Raw genomic sequence first — 23,192 nt, 5'->3', positions numbered from 1 at the left:
AGTAATGCACACCAAAAGTTGATTACCAGCCCACAATAAACGACAAAAGAAGAAGACACACTAGCCTGACTTATTGGAGTGACCAGCATTGGAGTATTTCAGTGCCAAGCCAGCCAGATATTGTGCAGCAGCTAATTGGAACTACTTAGCTGCAACTCTTATTTCTTATCAAAGGTTGAGTGTGGACTCATTAAGATGATAGAGGGATCAATTTTAAATTTTACACTGGCATGAGAGTTAGACGCGTGACACACATTCGCAGCATGACTGTTGAGATTTTTTTTGCTAGTTTGAATTTCTAGACAAACATTACAAATGAAATTTACAAAGCAGAAATGCCACCTCACCTTAAACGCTCATTTATGCCTTAAAAAAATAGATTCATGTCTTACTGTATGAAATGGAAAGTGGGTTTTTTTTGTTGTTGTTTTTTGGGTTTTTTTCTTTAACATTTCCATGTGTTTGTTCTGAGCCGTTGTAAAATATTTAGATAGTCAGGGTTGTAATCAAGACTATGCCATAACCAGTGCTCGGGAACAGCGGCACTGCCAATATGCTGTGGCAAAACCAAACAAATGCAGAAACATGAAACAAGGACAGCATTTGATTACTGTTATGGTGTGTGCATAATCTGGTGGCATAGATCCAGCACAAAACAAATAATGTACAACAATTCAAACAGACAACAGAATGCATAAGAGGCCATACTGTAGGAGTTACAATGAAAATGTTCCACTGAAAGAGAAAAAATGAAAATGTTATTGCATTTACAACGATTTAAATTGTGATTTAGTTGGATCAAGCAGGTGTTGCATACAACAGTAATAACTAGAAAAAAACCTTCCTTACACACCCCAGATCAAAATTAGCATACAATTGCTGTCAGCGCCTGGTAGACAATGCTCATTAGGCAGGAGACTTTAGGCTGCCTTGGAGCTGTTTCTATCAAACACTCAGCCATTTCCTGGATGAATCTGGCTATAAAACACCCTCTCACTGGAAAGTCAGATGATCTTAAATTCTAAGAACCATTATCAAACATTCTGGGTTTCAGCTCGAGGGGCTCCAGCATTAAAATTCACCAGTGAAAAGGGATTATCTCCCCATGGAGTATTTACTAAACATTCATTGGTTTCCTGCACGATAAACAAGTATGTCCAAGCATGCGAGAATGAAAGATGAGCATCCCCTGGTGTAGGATTACTCACTGGAGGAACTTTGTGTTTTTTTCCCCCCTATCTAAATAGTTATTTTCATTTTGTGACTGTATTGATCTGTGTCCGCTCTTAGTTCTCTGAGGACTATCTTCCACATTTTATCTGTGAAGCCAAACTCATGAGCATTTTAAGTAGGCTCTGTAGAGCACGTAATAAACGGCACACGACACAATGATTTCAGTAATTATTTCTGTAGAGTTGTTGCATAATAAGACCAATTTACAGAGGTCACAGTTGTTGAAAGGGGGCATACTCAAACCTCTGCGTCAGCAACATCACGGCTCCTTCAAATGTTTGAATTTGGTTCACAAAAAGTAGTAGATAATATTGAGATAATCTTTCAAATATGTCCTTGGTTTACAAAGTGATAATATTGAGATAATCTTTCAAATATGTCCTTGGTTTACAAAGCGTTTTCATTCATGACTTGCTGCAAACCATGTAAACTAACTGGATCAGACTACACTTCTAACTAGAATGTGTCAGCCCAGAAAAGTAAAAAGCACACTCAGCAGGGACCAGGGCTAGCCAAAACAGCAGTAAGTACCGGGGTTGTTTGAAAGGACAGAAATTCCCTGTGTCAAATCAATTTACAAAGCGGCAGGTAGAATGTCATCAGAAAAAATAAAATACTGACTGAGTGTACTTGCATATATTGTTTTCAACTCATTAGTGATGAACGGCATGTGAAATTGCATAGTTTCTTTGTGTCCTTTATTTTAACCGGATACATAGTAGGAAACGACAACCTGCTTACTATGGGCCTGATTCACTAAAAGATTTGTGCATGCAGAAATGTCTGCATATGGGTCCAAATCCCAATCCTCATGTGACATATACATTTTTATTTACAGTATACAGTAAGAAAAGAGTAGAACATGCTATAGATGTTGCTTTTATTAACTAGTGCTGATTTAAACATGATGATCACATGGTATGGAAAATCATCAGCTGTGCACAATATGCAGTGATCAATCATTATGGTGTCAGACTCTTTCCAGCCATCAATTTCCTAGCTGTCAGCGGAAGAGATGTGGGGTACACCACATACAAAACAGTATGGGCTGTCATTTACGCTCACGTTCACACCTACAGCGCTCTCCATAATTATTGGCACCTCTGGTTGATATGTTTTCTTTAGCTTCTAATAAATTTAGTTTTTTTCTAAATCATATTGTAACACAATTAAAAAAAAGGGGAAAATACAACCTTCAATTCAAGGTTGCATAGTATCTTATATGTTCACAGTAATTGTGTTTTAAAATGTATCTTAAAAAGGCGGTGGTGAAGTCCCTTCTGAAGAAGAGCAATTCGGACCCCAGCGTTTTTACTAATTACAGAGCTGTATCCAACTTACCGTTTTGAAGTAAGATTTTTGAAAAAAAAAAAAAAAAAAAAGGTATTTTTCCAGTTACATATTCTTTTAAATATAAACAAAAATTTTGAGAAATATCAACCTGGTTTTAGGATGAATCATAGTACAGAGAAAGGACTTTTAAGGATTTTAAATGATATTAGGTATCATATAGGTGGGCATCTCTGGTATTGCTTTTAAATGGTTTTATTCCTTCTCACAGGCAGAAATTTCTTCGTAAGTATGGATACTTGTTCCAACCCATGGAATTAAATGTGGGGTTCCCCAAGATTCAATTTTAGGTCCAATACTTTTTAATCTTTATATGCTTCCCCTTGGGGATGTCATCAGGAGACACAGCATCAGCTTCGACAGCTACACTGATAACACACAGCTGTCCATTGTGATGTCTCCTGCTGACACAAGACTTATTGATAATAGATTCTGTGTCATCATCAATTGTATTTTAGATATTAAGACATGGATGGCAGAGAATACCCTGCAGCTCAATCAGGACAAAACTGAGGTTTTAGTTATCAGCCCTGAAGGTCAGAGAGAGAAACCTTTAACAAAACTACAAGATTTTAAACCCTACACAATGTGTAAAGAACCTGGACGCCATTTTTGACTCTGAGCTCAGTTTTATTCCTCACATTAAAAATGCAACTATGATCATTTTTTTATCATCTTAAGAACATAGCCAGAGTCCGCCCGTTTCTCTCTCAGGCTGACACCGAGGTGCTGATGCAGGCTTTTATTTTCTGTCGCTTAGATTATTCTAATGCCCTCCTTTCTGGCCTCCCCAAAAAGAGTATTTGCTCCTTATAATTACTGCAGAATTCAGTCACACGGGTGCTGATGAGGACCAGAGGGTGGAGCACATTACACTAGTTTTAAAATTGCTGCATTGACTCCCCGTGCGTTTCAGGATTGATTTGAAGGTACTTTTATTAGTTTATAAATGTCTTAACGGTCTTGGGCCATCTTATTTATCTGACTTGCTTTTATCATACCAACCCTCGCGGATCCTTAGGTCCTCTGGCACCGGCCTTTTAATTATTATTATAATTATTATTATGAGGACCAAAATGCAAGGCGAGGCTGCATTCAGCCATTTTGGTCCACACCTTTGGAATAGCCTGCCAGAGGGTGTCAGGTCCGCAGAGACTGTTGATATTTTTAAGGGGAGGCTCAAGACATACCTTTTTAGTTTGGCTTTTAAATAATTGCACTTACTCTTTTCATTTTGGTCTATTATTATCCAATCTTATTGTTTTATAGTTATTAGCTTCTTTTATTGTTATGACTTTTCGCTTCATTGTTTGCTGTTGTTTTTAGGATTTTTTTTTAGCTCCAGTGTTTCCTCATGGGGGACCTCCACGCTGGGAGGTGTGATGTGGCCCGGGAGTCTCTGCGGCGGTGTTGCTCCCCATTGCCATGGGCTGTCATTCCTCTCAGCGTGGATGAGCTCCCTTGGGTGTACTCTTTCCTCATATGGTTTCTCTGTGCCTTGCCATGTCTTTTTTTAATTACAGTTCATCAGGTTACGTGTGTGTGAGTAAGTGCAGGTGTGCTCGTGGATATCTGTCTTTGCGTATATTGCGAGGGAAGGAGGAACCAGGTCTTCTTTTTATGTTGTATTTTGGGGTTTTTAATTGGACAGCAATTTGAGTTGCATTTTTATGTGTGAAAAATGCCATATAAATAACATTTTATTAGATTTATTTTAGCAGGGATTATAATGGCGAATGTGGGAAATCGTTTAAAATATTAAAATATCTATCGAAAGTCCCTTTTTATGATTAAGTGGACACAACAGTACTGTATAGCAACAACAACACTAGCTAAAATAGATATACAGTGTACAATATATACTTTATATATCAAAGGTCCGTGCCATTTTTATTTCCTGTGGGGATGCTCAATGTCCGGCCAGCAACGTAGACCTCAACTCATTTCATTTGGCCTTTTCGCTTGGAAATAGCATCCCTCAGCATTGATAGGCAATTAGGTAATTTATAGTAAAGTACAGTATTCTAAAAACATCTAATAATAGTCTATCTAATAATCCCCCCCTTCCAAGTAGTAAATGGATGATTGAGAAATGAGTTCACCTACAGGACTTGCATAAAACAATGCTATGAGATGTTTCTCAAAATTACACTGAGCTCCATTGCTCTGAAAATCTGCCTACATCATTCCAATCTGTCGCTGGAGAGCTAAGTAGGTATCTTAACATTCAGTGTGAAGCAGAGAACAGGAGTGTCGTCCCCAACATAGCACCGATTCAAACTTTTATTCATAGATGTGCCTAATTGCCCACCCAGTGTGATTAATGATGGCACAGGAGACCACTGACGGCAGAGTACATTAAAAGAGAAGGAAGGTTTGGGAGAAGTCATGTAAAACACAGCTGTGTGCAGTTGTGAACAAAGTATTGTGTGTTTCATCATACAAACCTGCCTGCATGTCAGATCCCCGATAGCAAAGTTCAGAGGAGGTTGGACCTTCTCAGAGGAAGGATTTACAGGGTTGTTTGAAATGGAGTAAGCCGCTGAATTAAGAATGGGAGGAAAGATTTATTTTAGCCTCCTTCCAAAAGAACCATAGAAACCTTCAATTCATTTTTTGGCAATACAGCGGACATACTTTAGTTTGATCTCTGATTTATGGCACACGGGTGCAGTCATGCATTTTTTTTTATTGCTGCGACTTTTTTACTAGCCACTTTTTCAGCCTCGCTAGAGTAGTCAGGGTAGCAATGGTCAGTCTGTCAACCAATTGGGCTGTGAATGTCAAACCCTAAATCCAGTGTAAATTGAATTTCCTATTGAGGGATTACAGAATAATGAATAAAATGAATTAAACTGAGAAAAAACTTCCTTTGCCTTGCTGTCTTCCCATTTACATTCCTGCAGCAACTCATTTAGGTTGCAAGATGGGCAGAGATCAATTAATTCTCCCATAATTAACAACGGTTTATCTTATAAATCTGGCCCGTCCATAATGCAAAGAGTTGTAAAATATTAATTATGTTTGTTTTCTTACACAAACCTGTAGGTGAGGTGATTACAGGTCATCGCTTCAGCGCCCATAACCACCTCCAGTGCATTTGCAATTTCTTAATATATTTCCCCACTCTACTCTTGATGGAGATGAATGGGGAGAAAAATCTTAACATTTTATCCATCTCTAATTTATTCAGTGATTTTACATTGGCACCTCATTCGTTCATTGGCTGATGATTAATAGCGAGCATACAGCTCAAATGCCATGGGAGTTTTTTGCACAAGGATTCTTTGAAGGGCCACAGTGCAACTGGGGATTAAAACCCTTAAGCTAATACGTTTTGAGCAAATTGAACTCTGCCAACCTCCGGTCTACCGACTTTGCTGTGTTGCGATGGGAACAAAACTGATAAAAAACAGTACAGTACAAAGGATCTAAAAAAAATGAAGGAAATATTTTTAAAAATTAAATTCAAATGTTAAATAAATAGTGTACCTAAATAAATGTTTAAAAACAGTTCTTATTGATTAAATGAAAATATATACAACTTAAACTTTATAGAGGAAGTCAACCCAAACATATTTTTTTCAAGAATATGTTCTATGCAGGCCCACTAGTTGAAACAAGGCATTCTGATAAATATTGCGTTTGTGGAATAAGAGTTAATTCACCCGTCTTTAGCCATCTCTGGGGGCGGCCATTTTGGCACATCTGTCGACTGAAAATGACATCACAGTGTATCAGGGTTCAGGTAACGACCAACCACGGCTCACCTGTTTTCTGAAGCTGAGCCGTGATTGGTCGTTACCTGAGCCCTGAATATTTGTGATGTCATTTTTATTCGACAGTAGTGACAAAATGGCCGGCCCCTGAGCTGGCTAAAATGGGTGGATTCTGCTTCTTAACTCATATTGTACAAATGCAATATTATTCAGAATGTTGTTTCAACTAGTGGGCCTGCATACATCATATTTTTGAAAAAAATAAGTTTGGTTTGGCTTCCTCTTTAAATACAACTGGACTGTACTTGTGCAGTGATTCTTTCGCGTACGACTAGTGGCAATCGTATTACACTTTAAAATCACTGTTGTCGACTGTTGACAATTATTTTGAGCTTTGCTTCTAAGCCGAAGAAAGGGCTTTCTGCAGTAGCTGAAGGTGTGATTATTCGATTTTATGATGTGCAAAGTGTGTTATTACTTTTTGAAATCCTTCCCGTCGTTTCTCAAGAAAAAAAAAAAAAATCTCTCCGAATCCACAAAATTACTTTTCTATGGGTTTCATGACTTGAAAAGTGCAATTGGCCTACCCCCTCTTCCTGGCTTAGAGAATCTAAGTTAGAAGGAGCCACTGCCAAACATTGCACTGCACGGTGGGATTAGGTCCATGTAAACAGATTAATGAAATCCTTCGCCATGCTTCAAAGTCAGAGTCGCCATCCAGAGAGGCTACTGTGCAGCATGGCCACTCCATTAGTCTTCTGTACTTGTATTATTCATGTTGAAGGAACAAATTATTTAGGTTTGCACCAAGCATATCCTGATGATTTGGCACAACTACTGTACAAATGGTCCATATTTTTTGAAACCTTTATGTAATATTGCAGTTAGAACAGCACATCAAAATTGTTTGATACCTTTAATATTGTCGAGGTGAAATTTGGAAAGAATGAACCACAATCCTGTGATGTCTCTAGTCTGTTGTTGTGACCCCTCCGCAGTGAATCAAGAAGCTTTGTTTGAATTGCGTCACATTTTATGCTCCCTGACAGGTAATTAAAAGGAATGACCACATATAAGTACTTAAAAAACATATATTCATGGTAAGTTAAGTGACACGTTGTCATAGTTATTTTGTTATAACATTCCAGGTGTAGTAGAGTGACGGGTCTGGCTGATTTGACAAAGACATGGTGACATGATGTCATACATCCAATAGCTATGTGACAGAGTATTGACTTGTCATTATTCTTCCCTCTCCTGTATAAGGCCTTAGGACTGTACTTGTCATTTCATTTCATCACACCAATGGGAGAGTTAACAAATCAATTTCCATCTGCTTGCTGGTATGGCATTTTACAGTCCTTGGTGATTGTCCCTTTAACCTTAATACTCCCAGTTAAAACAATTCCGTTTTGGCTGAAAACTCAACTGTGTTGTTGATTTATCACGTGAATCAAATTCCTTAGCTGATCGGTGTTGAAATTATGTTAACCTTTCTTTTCATATTAACTTTGTGTTTATACCATTTAGCCAAGGGAAGTAAGTATACTTACTGTGTATACTGTGCAAATAGGCATGTGCAGCTCTCCAATAAAAGACTATTTGATACATAACTGGTTACATTGTCAAGTGGAGTGATTTGATATGGTTTGATACAGAGGGATTACGATTCAGTTCGATATGGTATGGCTTTAGCTTCAGCCGTGTTTATTAATATGTAACAACAACGAATTGTAGTTAATTAAATTAAATAAACAACAAATCATCAGCAACATCAAACCTACTTATACCGATTAACACCTGGTGTGCATCTCTCAAAAGACTTTACTCCCTACTTCCCTCTGGAAAACGCCAGCACATTACGGTCTAGAACCAGAAAAGTAAAATAAAAAAAGCTTCGACCACCAAGCTCTGAAATGCATCTGCCCCCGTCACACTCCACAGTAAGGAATAATGACTATACCCGGCTTTACATGTAAGTGAAATATAATGAACAACATTTGTGCAATTTTTTCCAATCAAAAAAATCTGTGAAATACCTGTATGTAAATAATCACACGACTACTACCATGTCATAATATAGACATTTTCCCAAATATGAATGTGTATATGAAGTGTATGTTGTATACATTTGTCTTTTGATAAGTGTGTGCTTTTTTTTTACCTCAATGCTGCAAGTTGTGAAATGCTTACTGATTTTCATTGCACCTGTGACCAGGGGCAGAGCCAGAACGTGGCTAATGGGTGGGCCTGAATATTTCTCTCATACAATAACTATAATTCCATTCTACCTGTATTAACCACTTGGTATTTGCACAACATTTGAATTTATCAGTATGAAAAACATGTAAACTTTTTTTTACATTCTTGACAATGCAATCACTTAGAAAAATATATGGCTGTGAATTAGGACACTCCAATGGGAGCGAAAAGGTTTGTTATGGAAATTTACCGGAACAGGCTATTGCTGACTATTAAGTCCCAAGGTTATTTTTTCACACTGTGTTCCAGGCAACTGTAAACAATTTATGTTATGGTCACAAGTCCTATAAGTGCCGACACAGCCACTCTGTTACTGTTAGTAAGACAATCTTATGTATGGCACCTGCAAGGTGCTGCACCAACATTTCTTTCACACTCCAACCCAACCCCAAAAACTGTATTTAAAATTACTGAAATAAACATGGGAAATTACCAAGAGTAGTTATCAATAGTTGTATTCCATGCATGAAAGAAGCGCAGGACCTTGCAGTGTGCCAGAGCCAAGGTTCTTTGACTGCTAGAGTGGCAGTGGGAGTACTTATATGAGACCTGTGTTCATATTACAATTGTTTGGTTACTTAGAGCCATGGTGTTCAAAGTCAATACAGAGTAGTAGCCTGTTTTAGTACATTTCTATTACAATTAAAACAAATAATAAACAGCTATTTTAGACAGGAGGTAGCTAGCTAGCTAGCTATAGGAAGTCAATTGTCAGTTACATACAGTAACCTGTGAGACAATCTGTTATTAATTAAAGCTCGGGGAAAAATCTGTCTATTTTCATAATGAGGGGAATTGGGGCACTCCCCGTGGGAAGAAAAAAAATCACCATTCCATTGAAAGAGGATCGAGCTATACGTGCTGTTGTCATGCAGTGTTTGTTTTCCCATCGGTCTGCTTTGGGTGGTATGACTGTAGCACTAGAAACTAGGCCGATTCTAACCAAACTTAATGGGGAGGTGGAAGATGGTTGAAGAAGTAATTGCCCTTATGGTCTATTAAAGTTCCATGAAAACATTATACAGTTAGAGTACAGTATGGGAATTTGCGGACCCACCACATATACAATACATCCATCCATCCATTATCTATACCGCTTATCCTCACAAAAGGAATGTTGGAGCCTATCCCAGCTGTCTTCGGGCAGTAGGTAGGGGACACCCCGAATTGGTTTCCAACCAATCGCAGGGCACACACAGACAAACAAACATCCGCACTCACAATCACACCTAGGGACAATTTAAAGCAATTTAGTCCAATCAACTTACAATGCATGTTTTTGGAATATGGGAGGAAATCGGAGTACCTGGCGAAAACCCACACAGGCACGGGGAGAACATGCAAACGGATCGAACCCACTACCTCTGAACTGAACTGTGAAGTGGACGTGCTAACCAGTCGACTACTGTGCCGCATATACAATACAATACAAGTGTAACAATGTCCTATTGGTAAAACCAACCATGATTTAAACTCTCATTTATTAACTACTTCTGTTTTACAAAGTGAAACCTATACTGGTGACTGGAGTGACTTCTAGATTACATGCTTGTGCAACATGAAATTTGGTGAAACTGTACAGTATTCCCTTGTGTAAGTACATAGCTCCTACTCGTGTACATATCATATACAATTGTGCAATTCGGCAAACGACCTTCAAAACATAAATTATTTTCATTTTCGATTTGCGCATCAGTGAAGGGATGAATGAATTGGGCTCTATCGCAGTGGCGGGAAGAAATAAATGGAATCCTAATAAGGGCCAGTCATCTCAATTGTCACATGGAAAAATATGGCATCTTATTATTTTGTTGAAAACAAATCAATACATCCTTAATGACTAGCTGCTGATGGATGTTAGCCTCAAGGGGCATGAATAATAAGAGCTGAAAGATGTTCAATTCAGGATGCGATGTTATCATAATGCCAGTGGAGATCTATTCTTTCCAAAACAACAGAGATGTGTCTCGAGGGAGTCCACATCATCAACGGTGTCAGTCAAGAGGAGGGATGGGTACAATTAGCAAATGGACTAAATGAGCACTCGAGGTTGGGAGCTGAAAGCATAGTTAAACTTGATGAACTGTTCTCTATGTGGTAATTATTTTACTCGCATTCTCATCGCGGGACAATTTGTCTTCTTAAGAAAAGGGATGCAATTGTATCTTGACCACTAAGGGTAAAAAATGTTTTTTTAAAAAATCATTGGATCAGCATTCTTGTGGCAGCAAAAAGCATAAATAACATTCGATGTTTCTCAAAGTGAGGGTGAGGAGCTCTGCAGTCTTAAATAAAACAAAGGTCGCAAGTCTTTAGACCCTTCTAGCTGCTTACTAATTTAAGCAGAAGCTGCATTGTGTGCTGATGAAGTATATGGGTCTACTGTACATGTTGGATACGTTTTGAGGTGCCACCTGAGGTTAAAGGCCATCCGAACATCACATCAGGTCAGTGGTGTAAGCCCTTTAGCAGCTGGAGTTCACAGTCAGGGCAGGTCGAGCTAAATGACAGCCACAACCACACGTGGATTCAACTTCTCGCACCCTTTCACTTTGGTTCATCCATACTCACAATCACTTTCTCAAAGGCATGTTTTCCTTCGGACCCTCCAATTAGAAATTTATTTTTGGGATTCAAGATCCTCATTATTCTGTCAGAGCGGTTCTCTCTAGCTCCTCCGACCTAAGGGGCTGGCAGAGGAATAACAGTCATTTTCTCGTTACCCGTTCCTTGTCAAATCAAAATAAACTCGCACAAATTGTGTGTATCCATCACGGTAGCCGGGAGGAAGCTCTCACTTGGAGGAATAGCTGGAGGGGAAATTGACATGCGGAGGTCAGTGATGAAGAGAAACACCACGGCCGGAGACACTTGGGGTCAGTGCTCAGCCAAAATAAACCAGTGAAAGCAGCCCTGTAAACCATCAAAAATCCATCAATCTGCCTTCGCTGTGGTTTTATTCCCAATGACAGTGCGCAAGCAAGAGACTGAGTGAGAAAGTTGGCTCCATCTGTGAAATATAATACAGCAGGAGTGGATTTACCATCTGGAAATTTTACACTCATCTGCCTCATGAGAATTTGACAACTTATGCCCGAAATCCATCAATAGCACAACTGATAAGATACTGAAATCAAAATAATCCGCTACCACATGAATTATATGACCTTCGATTTTAATTAAAATATATCGTAAAGGATGGAAATATTTACTTCCTCAGCGTTCAGGGAAAAGCTAAAGTCTGAACAAAAACATCCCATGTTACAGCAGTAATTTTTAAGTACATTGGTTATTTTATATCAAACATCACCATGTAGCCCTCTGAGCAGAGCTGTGGATTGGATTCACCTCATGCACTATAAAACAAAGTTATTTTATTGTAGTGTCCCAGAGGGTGGTTTACTTCAGGCTGTTAGGTTTCACATGTATTTCGCTGCACAGTTCAAAAACGCAGACACTAAATTCACTGGTTTCAATCAATTGCAGGAATCCTTTGAACATATAGATTGGAAAATATCCTGGCATTTGTGATTTTCGTAAACCATTCAGGCTTCCATTTGCTATGTTGTTTAGTGGCCAACAAACAAACAAAAGGTAATGTATTGAAGATACAATACAATACAATACAATACAATACAATTTTATTTATATAGTGCATTTCATAACAGCTAGAGCTGTAACAAAGCACTTTACAAAAAATACAATGAGTAGAACAAAAACAATAAAAGGCTGTTATACATGTATTAATAAATATAGACATAAATAATATATCAATATAAATAAAATATAAATAATGAAGCCAATAAATTGAAATAAAACACTATATACAATTGACACCGGAAGATTTCAGATAAATAATATATCAATATAAATAAAATATAAATAATGAAGACAATAAATTGACATAAAACACTATATACAATTGACAACGGAAAATTTCATGTCTGATCAAAAGCCCGAGAAAAGAAATGTGTCTTCAACTGGGTTTTAAAAATGGACAGAGAGGGGGCTTGCCTAACAACCAATGGGAGGTCATTCCAGAGGGAAGGACCAGCAGTTGAAAAGGCTCGATCCCCTCTGAGGTTCCTCTAGGTCCTCGGCACCTCGAGCAGCGCCTGGTCCGCAGACCTGAGGCTGCGGGAAGGTGCGTAGGAGTGGAGGAGCTCAGAGAGGTACGCCGGGGCCAGGCCATTTAATGACTTATAGACAAATAAGAGAATCTTAAATTGAACCCTAAAATGCACTGGGAGCCAGTGAAGGGAGGCCAGAATTGGTGTTATGTGCTCCATCCTCCGAGCTCCAGTTAGTAGGCGGGCAGCAGAATTTTGGACCAACTGGAAACGTTTGAGGGAGGACTGGCTGACTCCGAAATAAAGTGCATTGCAGTAATCTAGCCGAGATGTAACAAAGGCATGGATGACTGTTTCTGAGTGCTGATAATGTAATCGTTTCATGAAAACCAACGAAAAAAGGCATTTGCCTTGCTGCATTGACAATTGCATCATCTTTAGAGCTAAAAAGGAATGCCACCCAAACTAGCTAGCTGAACTGGCTAGCACACACACATTGTGTAGCAAACAATTAATTATTTGTTATCTTACTGAACAGTGAATCTGCTCTTCTTCTTCTGTCTGTGCGGTTAAAAAAATACCAACCAGAGCACGTACCTCATTAACTAGTTCACTAAATTGGTTCTGACAGATTTAGTCCGCAAAGCTGCAACATTTCTACTCCATTCAAACAGATCATTGAGGTCTTGCTTCCGTCCCACAACCAATGTTTGATTTGCTCAGTCTTTTGAGTCCGGGTGGGGGGGCAGCAGGACCACACAGCCCTTTCCTCTTACAATGGACAAAGGCATCACAACTGAACCGGGAATGGATCATTGAAGTGGAATAGCCTTCTTGCTTCCTTAATGAAAAAGGGCGACCTACAGCATGTTATTTAGATTTGGGGGTGGCAAGGAAGTTTGGGTTTTTTGACAGCTCAGGGATCTCTTCTTACAGTGTGTGCCCCACTCACCCACAGTCTTGTTAATCCTATTAATATGAAGAGGGCCAAGAGCCTGAGAGTGGCCACAGCTTAAGAGCCATCAACCCGCATTAGCGTTGGAAACACAAACCCATGTCTAGACCTACTAAGTACTTAGACCCAGGAGTCAAATCACTGGAGGTTTCATGATGACAGAATAACCTATAGCCAGTATTTACCAATCAAGTCTCCCTCCGGGAATGCACAGAGTTGATGCAACAGATGTAACCAGGTTATTGGATATAAATCCCACTAATCTCATTTTGTTGGTCAAAGAGCACATTAGAGCAGTCGTTTTCACACACTATATTTCTTGGCAGTGTGAAAGCTTTTCTCGCATTATTGAGGAGCCGCTTTGAATGTCCGCTGTGCTATACTGACCATGTGAAGGATTTACTTGTTGGATGATCCAGTCCAGCGTTGCATTTTATTCCCATCTAAGGCGATTATTATCACTGTGTGCATGCCCGTCTGTGTGCAAAACTGTACATGTGCGCTCCTACCACCACATGATGTATTAAGAGAGATAATCTGTTGGCATTTAATTAAAACACATGGCAAAGAGACTCAGGAATACTTAAAGAGGACTAGGGCTGACATGTTGCACCGTGCAGTCAAGTTGATCTTTTCCGCTTCAATCCACAAACAGGCAAGTTCAACCCAGTTCTACATGAGGCCTGTTTCTCTTCCCGTTGCACACCAGTCAAGTGATTACAAAGTATCTGATTTGTGCAGCTTGTTCTGGCTTGGCTTAAGCACAGCGAGGGATTTGAACACACTACAGGCTTGGTGGCTGCCCATGAGCAGCTTTCAGCCACACAAGACACTGTGGGCCATCAATGTGACACAACACCAATAATCAGTTGAGTAACGTAAAAACTCCTTCCAGCCAGCCATTGATATTTATCTTCTTCACGCAGCAGCAGATTGTTGCTTGCCCTGGTAATGAAGGGGAGCTTGTTGGGGTATCCTCAGGTTCATACTGAGTGATTAAGTCCACATCATGTTGTTGTGTATGTATCATGTTTCCCAAGAGTCTAGACACCATCTGGACCTGGAGGAAACTATCAGAAGAAAACTGGTATCAGAAGAAAATGATGCCTTGTCGAAAAGTTTACGGATATTACGGCGTGTTCGGCTAATTCAACATGTAGAATCGGGTGGGGCTAGCCTAGCGAATCAGGGCACTGGAGAAGAACGGGAAGTGACGAATGCAGACAAATGGTGAAAATCTTTTTCTGAAGAACTAAATCAACTTCCCTCATTTTTCACATCTCCTTTAGCGATAATGGCTGGCTGGACAGAAGAGTGCAAAAAAAAAAAACAAAAAAGACCGCCGTTATTCAATATCGCCATGAAAGGCTACGCCGATCGAGTGATGCAAGACAAGCTATGGGACGCTATTGACACACAGCTGGTTATACCAGATAGGATTTATTTTTATACTTGAGTTTTATTTTCATACAGAAACCGTTCGTGATTGTTAAGTAAATATACAAACTCCGATGGCATGGAGTGTGGAGGGGTGTAGTACTTCTCACGCATAAGCAAAAGGTCCAGAGTAGTCGGCGTTTCCGTCGGCTTTTGCAGTGTGTTCTTCGGTCGTTTTCTGGTCCGACATGCAGACTTCTAGGCCGTCGTGGCCGACTGTCACGTCGGCCAACGTGGGATTGGTGTGTAGAGGAAAGCATGTTTTAGGATGTGGCCATGGTGATTTGTAGTATATACAGTAACTGATAGATGCTTGAAATACATTAAAACTAATCACAAAATATGTCTGAATAATAGAGCATAACGGCATGTCTCTTTCCAACCATTTATACTGTAGTTGTTGTTCTTTAATACTATAACAGTGAGCTGAACTTTTTTTTATATAATAAACAGTTTTTGTTAAAACATCCTTGTTTGTCAATCATAGTACCATAGTTTGTTCACTTTCAAATCACAAAAATATTTCACATAAATTGTTGGTATTGTTAAGTGTACTTGAGAAAGATCAGAACACTAAATGTTCTTATGTAAATTGTGTAGAGTTGTGCAGCCCTCATGCACAGTAGTTTATACAAATGAGACCTATTTTGGGTTAGTGGAAAACACATTGTTTTTCTATGTAATGAATTTCATGAAAATAAGGCCCAACCATAATCCCCCAACCGCTATGAAATTATGGCAAAGTAGAGCGTTTTAAAGAGAAAATATAGTGTGGCATGTCCACTGCATAACTGCGGTATAACTGCCATGTTTGGTAATTGTGGTTGTAGTGCCATTAGCACACAGGCACACAATGTACTCAGGTTCAGTAATGTTCATTCTTTGCAAAAAATATTTCTGATTTCCTAATCATTTCTGATAAAAAACATAATTGACAATTGTGGGTTTACATTGCTCTCAAAACCGATTTTACTTGTTCATCATTTTGAGGTCTTGCTGTATTTCCTAATTAATATATGTCAATGTACACATATTTTCATATTATGAACAAACAAAAGGAAGTCCATACCAATATACTGTATTTTCGTAGCTGCACGAGAACATCACCTTAAAAAAAGTGATAGCTCTCCCCAAATACTAAAACATACGTCCTATAGTTACAAATGTATGGCACATTGTAACGTTTTTGTTCAGTATCTCATGACCAAAAGGAATGCAACACAAAGTCCTAACATTTTTATCATAGTGCAGGAGGTCATAGATGTAAACTTGATGACAGTGTGGCACTGAAAAATGACCATTGCACTTTATCTTTTCAGTGACCTGAACTCACTCCATGTAATATGCCAAATACTTATAGAATTGGTGCAATGCCATAGGTAAGCAACCGACAAACATATGAAAAGCCCCTTATTCAGTCTAAGTAATTTGAGGGTTTTTTTTGTTTTTTTTAAGCTGAACTGGCTTACCTTGTATTTGCGGGGAGGATGAAAGCAACCATATTTTACCCTTGTAACAAATTTGTTGGAAAACGGAGTTTAGGAAAGATCCAATCCATTTGCGGTCGTAGTCTGAGTGAATCTTTCCAGGCTGATGTACGGAAAGATGATCACACCAGCAGTAATCAACATAACTTAGAAAGATCTTTTTCGGTAAAATGATTAGACCACACTAGATTGCTTACTGTTTTTGTAATTATGAGGCAATTTGAAAGGAAATTTGTGAGGTCAATCAGAGTGAAAAATGTAAGGAAGAATTTAACTGAGTTGAAGGTTGATACTTATGCATAATCAGTAAGGCATCTTACCATCACCTATGTCCAAACATAGAAGTATTCCTATGATCTGTGAATGAGTTTAATCAACTTTAGGTAATTAAAAACTATCGCCATGGTGAACACAAAGCTCAGAATTCAACATTAGCGTGTACAGTGATTGAGAAAACTATCCATCTAATTCCTGTGCCTAAATATCTTTTGTTTTGAGGAACTGTGCAGATTTTCATTTGAATAGGTATTTGAAATCACAACTGCATGAGATCTGCATGATGTCTGACATCTGAGACCTCTGATGTCTCCATCCTGGCAAGAAAATAATTAAATAAAGCTACCGTGAATCTTTTGCTTCCTCTTCATCCACTTCAAACCCTTCCCTTTAAGCTGCAGGAGGAAAAAACACACAGGACCATCTGTAGACAGACGCTGGTTGATGAAGCTGGAGCCCTTAAGGCTTTTGGGGTATTCAGATGGATGCACAACAGACATGGAAGCGTGAGGGAGGAAGGCAGAGAGCGAGAGAGAGAGTTGCAAGCACGACAGTAATTACAGGGAGAAGAGAGAAAAATCCAGACCGGGAAAAATGAGGAGATGCTCAGACTGCTGGGTTGCCGCCCTTGGGCCCTCAACAGAACCACAACTCTAACCAGCCCATCCTTCAATATAGAGTTACAGACCACTGCCATGGCACGTGGGGCCAAGGAAGGGACGGCAACGGATGCAGACAAGTGTTTCAGGGATTTGTCTATTCTAAGATGCATTGGGGAGCGAAAGGACTCTAAATCCACAAATAAAATAATAATGCTTCAAATGGACTGTGCTAGATAACTTCATCGCGACAATAGGGCATCAGTTGGTAAAATTGTTTTTTTCAATCAATGACTACCTGAACAAATAAACAACTAGCCGAGTGGTCACCGTCCAAAGCACTCTACGAGCACTCACCAAGTGCATACCCCTGTCGTAAGTGGAAGTTCTGGTTCATCCCAACTTCAGGAATGAAACCAACGCAGTGCCTTATAACTCTCGGACCACTACACATGACCAACTTTCCAAGTCTGCAACCTTCACAACATCCTCACACAGTTAAATCTCACACATGAAAAAATGTGGAGGGTGCAGTTCATCACATCTATCATCAGGCTTGACACGGAACTGCAAGGAAATGAGAATATGTGGTTTGAGGCTCTGGATATAAAATGATATTCAACAGCTCAAATGTAATTCACACATTCACCTTAGCGAAGCTGTGCAGCAATCGCTGATGGTGAGCAAATACTGAAGTAGTTCAGTAATTTACAGAATTATATTCATGAAAAAAAAAAAAAAAAAAGAAAAACGTTGATATGCCTGGCAAGTCTACCGATGGGCCCTGTTCGGCGTAAGCGCATTACTAAGCGTAGGGAAAGAAACTACAGGAATGATCCAAAGGAAAATCTCAAGTCTAAAATAATATAAACGAAAGAGGATTATATCGTGCTGTAGATGCTTTATATTGCACTGTGACTGCTATATCGTACAGTTCTACAATATTCAAGGATGGTGGCTCACTCGTTGAATACATTGAAAGCAATTGCATCAAGTTAAAGGTCACTAACAACACACACCACAGTGGGTAATCCCAACACAATGAGAAGAATTAGTTCAAATCAGTAGCCATATTTCACATGTACCGTAACCTTTGGATACATCAATTACTGGTATGTTTTGTAATCAATATAGTTCTTGCTCTGCCATGCGTACAAGAGCTGTTGAAACTGTGTCTCACAGAGCGCTGAAAGTGCATGAAACTACTAATATGATCCATGGTCTCAGGCTCACCAACCTTTTATAAATCAGTGGGGTTAAACACAATGAAGACAGGCATTTTAGAATAAGGAATTTGCAAATTCTATGCAGTCCCCTTGAATTATGGTGGCTAAGTAATGATGCATGTTCAACAACAGGCAAGACAATTATGATTTTTTTTCTGAGTGAAAAAGTTCCATAGAGCATAATCTAGATTTTGAATTAATTTAGCTCAATATTTATCAATGACTCATATTTAAGGGCACCTTGAGGATGCTGAGTTGTAATCTTCATTGGCAAACAGGGAATTATTGTCATTGTTGCCTGGAAAATATATTGGAGTCCAGAGCAGAAGTTCCAAAAAAGGATGCTCTGGCGATAAAGTGCTGCACCTGTTGATAAGATAGGTCTCCTCCTCCTCATTATAAACAAAGCCAGGGCTTTCCATTGTAACTACTTTACATCCAAACCAGCGAGAAAAAAAACACCAGGATAATGCCTGTTTGGTAACTTAGCAACCAAAGCCAAATATGGACAGCCATCATCGTCCAAGTGCCCTAGCCCACAGTGAACACCACAAAAGCATGTGCAAAAGGGCTTAACAGCGTCAATCACATCTTATTTTTGACACATCTCTTGTATCGTTTTAGATCATGGGTCATCAACCTTTTCTGAACTGAGAGTTACATCTTGGGTACCGATTAAATGTGAGGGCTAACCAGTTTGATGGACACTTTCGAAATAACAAATTTGCTCAAATTACCTTTGTTTATGTCATCAAAAATTAAAGTTAGTGACCTATGTGAAGAAACAGATGACGTTAATGATGTAACAAGGTAGGAAACAGATGAATATCAGTAGGGAACATTTAGATGAATACAATGGCTTGCGAAAATATTCACCCCCCTTCAACTTATTCACCTGTATATACCATTTTAAGCTTTACAGATAAATATATAAAATTAGATTTTTTGTTGTGAAGAATTAACACCAAATAGGACAATTGTAAAGTGGAACAAAATTCATACGATAGTTTAAACTTTTTTTTTTTTTTAAACAAACTTCAAATCGGAGTGTGCAAAGTTATTTGCCCATCTGACTTAATAGTTTTAGACTGTACAGGTATACAGAATGTGGTAAATGATTTTACTGCAACCTTATGGAATGCAAAAGCTTTCTTTAGATTAATCTGTCACCAGTTGCAGCGGTGGGCATTCCATCTGACGTCACGTTGACGGATGTACAATGGATGGTACAATGTGTCTTCTGCTCTAAATAGTCACACAGGCACACAGTACACACAACCTTAACTTTGATCAGGAACTGAGTTAAGCCGGTGCAATGATTTCCTACCCAGAGGCAATGTAAGCACTGCCTGTTTCTTCATTTAGGATTACTGTATCAAAGAATCCATATTTGATTCCTCTGGGTGCAGATGTACTAATGGTGATATCCAAATTCTCCTCTATTCTATCTTGTCTGCAGCCTTACAGATGAATATGTCATCATTCCCATCACTCCCACATGCAACCTTCTCCACGTCGGCAGTTTGCTTTGCAACACCAAATCACAACAAGCTTCTGCTCACACACGCACACCATTAGCAACTTATATCATCGTGTGGGTCTGGGATAGTTTTTACTTTGACAAATTAGATATCTCTTGCTCAGCCGCCTCTCCTTGCTGCTCTCTCAACCACCAGCGGAGCCTGAAGGGACAGGAGGCTGCTGCTAATTACGAGCCTGAGCGCAACATGTGCTGTTCCACACAGATAGTGCTGGATGAGAGATAGCAAGCAAAGAAAACCCCGTCAAACGCAAGAACATATCAAATAAAATATAAAAAAATTCTTGGCTGGGATTGTTGGACTTGTGTCAGAAGCCCCGTACGAGGTTGGATCGCAGCTCAGGTGGTGATAAATAACATCTCTCCAAAGACTAATCAGGTCTTGGCATGCTGGCTTACACTAAAACTTTGAGGGCTGTTGGATCTCTCCAGTAGTCACCTTTACTCTCTCTGCTACCACGCTTTGACGGCTTTATGGACATTCAACATCTGTCTTGAACAGGAGAGCAGGATCCGCCTATGAAGTCCAGAATGCAAGTACAGCAAATACACCACAGGGAAAGAAAAACTACACAAGCACAGTAACTTGCCTCTGGATTTTTTTCTCATTGCAGGAAGCGCTCTATATACAGAGCAGTTAGCAGAGTTGTAAAGGAAACACGGCAGTCGACGTGGAGGGTGTTAATGTCCTGTTTGTTTCACTGAGCAATATCCTCTGGCTGTATTAGAAGTAAATTAGTCATGGAACGTATGTCAAAAATACACAGTGCTGTTGATGCAAACCTTTCTGATATTCAGTAAATATAGAAAATGATCTTAACTCAATCAAAATACAATTGTTATTTAAAAAATAAAATACACCATAACGCAGTGCAATTAAAAACCGTAAAAAAAATAAAGAAAGAAAGAAAGATAATGTGGCCTTGAACTCATTCACTGCCATACATTTTCAGATCCTCTTTTACCCTAAACTTTGAATAAAAGTGAAAAAATAGATAAATTCCTGGGATTGAATGGCTGAACTGTGAAAAGACAAATACATTTGTCAAGGGCGGTGAATGAGTTAAACAGTAATGTGATTTGAAATAGGAAGTGTAATACTGAGCAACTTATGTTCTAAAAATACATTTTAAGTTCATGAGAGCATTCTGTGTTTTTGAATAGGAATCTATCAGCATGACACATTTTGACTTGCAAAAGTGCTCCAAATCTGTCAGACAGCGAGGGCATCTCCTCCTCAGATCACCCCAAAGATTTTCAACTGAATGTATGTCCCAGCATGGCTAGGCCAATCTTCAAATTACATTTTCTACAGGTTTTTTTTTTTTTCAATCACGCGGCACATATAGACAGACAACCGTACGCACTCACTCATTTACCCCTACAAGCAATGCAGAGCCTTCAAGGAACCTAAAATGCAGGTTTTTGATATGTGACCCGTAGAAAATCAGCACAAGCAATTGGAGCACATGCAAATGACTTGTAGCAAGGTCCGAGGATTCAAACTCAGAACCTTGCAAGTTGAGACCACATGCACTACTATCTTGCCTGTACAAGTTATATAGCACATAATAAAAGAAAGTTTTCAAATTGTTTACCCTAGTCTATTTTTTTTTTTTCAACTGAAAAAAAACATTATTTTTACAGGAATGTTTTAACTTTTATGTCAAGTCTCCAGTGTATGTTTGATCAAGCTAATTACTGTATATAGTTAATCATTTTGTGTGAGCTATTAAAAAGCTGTACTGCAAAGCAAAGACAAACTAGGTAGAGAAGCCGCTGACCTACATCACAGTGTGCATGAGGAATAAATGAGCCCGAGGAAGTGACATGCACTCAGCCATCAAATATCAAATGGGGCTCCCCCCTCCCCCCCAAAATGATGGTTTCCAGTTAAAAGTGACAAAACAGTCTATTTTAAGTTGATGGGGGGGAGAAAATCATAATGCTTAAAAGTTCCAGCTGGCTGCACATTTGGACAGTATGGGACTTGTTCTGTTCAGTGATTTCTTCTCCAGAGATCAATTATTTCCAAGCAGAGCAGACCTTGGAGCAACTCTGCTCTCTGGAGAAATGTAATACAGAATACATAAAAGCATAATGCACGCTACGATCCTCTCATTTTATTGGCAATAATGGGAAATGTCACTAACTTAACCAGGCTCAAAGACACCGTGGAAAAATATAGCAGATAGTAGGCTGGCATAATAAAATGTTCCGTTTACTCAAATACTCAGTTAATCGCCTCGTAGTGAAGATGCAGTGTATTTAGTGTGAATGACGTGCCCACGTAAGTACCTGTCATCGTAGCAGAAATCTGCTCCCAGAGTGTTGACATACAGGACCAGAGCCACGGCGCTGCACAGCAATTCTGCAAACATCTCTCTTCTTCTGGCACACACGCGTGACGTGGGTCCAACAATACAACTTCAAAGAAGAATAAAAGGCTGCACAATCCCAAACGCGTGTGCTCTCAGAGTCGCCGTCTTTGTCAGGATGTCTGTGCGAAAGCAAGTCCGGTTGCCCCCATCCTCGCTACAAGTGCACAAAGTGGACGCTCCGCGGCTCGCGGTGTGTCTAACCCATGTTGGCTGAGAGGCGGAGAGCTCTTTATCCAGCTGGAAGTTCGCCAAGGACAGGGGAGGAAAATCACACACGAGCAACGTTTACTCAATGTGTAACGACGCTACGGTCTCACACGCCTTCCCTTCCACAGGCGGATCCGTTCTCTGATGCTGTGCGACCGCGGCTGGATAGCCGCTGACCACAACTAAGTTAGCGGTAATACCAGGAAGCAACTTCTGCTTGCACTTTCAAAATAAAAGGTATTTTGCGAGAACCTTCCCCTTATGCACGTAACGTATGACGGACGGGTACCCAGGCTGCTCACGGATGACGACTGACGGACCAGCAAATTTGAGTAAAATGCCCTCCTCTGGTATTGAGTCATTACTAATAAAAATACAAATCATTTGTGCATTTTTTTCTGCATACTGATTATTACAATTAATCATATGCTGATATTTTTCATTCTAAAC

General features: G+C 39.4%; 1 protein-coding gene across 1 annotated transcript in view; it reads right to left on the bottom strand.

Annotated features, from left to right (window-relative positions):
• Positions 1–22,967, bottom strand: part of tmtc2b (transmembrane O-mannosyltransferase targeting cadherins 2b) — an 85,661-nt gene extending 62,694 nt beyond the window's left edge. Inside the window, exon 1 of the mRNA XM_086028871.1 lies at positions 22,453–22,967. Coding sequence (XP_085884997.1) covers positions 22,453–22,535 — 83 coding nt within the window. The 5' untranslated portion in view covers positions 22,536–22,967. The remainder of the gene's footprint in view (positions 1–22,452) is intronic.
• Between the last annotated feature and the right edge of the window lie 225 nt (positions 22,968–23,192).

This window comes from Filicampus tigris, chromosome 4 (assembly GCF_054856515.1).
Source record: "Filicampus tigris isolate MCC_2025a chromosome 4, RoL_Ftig_1.0, whole genome shotgun sequence".
Classification (NCBI taxonomy): Eukaryota; Metazoa; Chordata; class Actinopteri; order Syngnathiformes; family Syngnathidae; genus Filicampus; species Filicampus tigris.
This window is presented reverse-complemented; position numbering and strand designations above follow the sequence as displayed.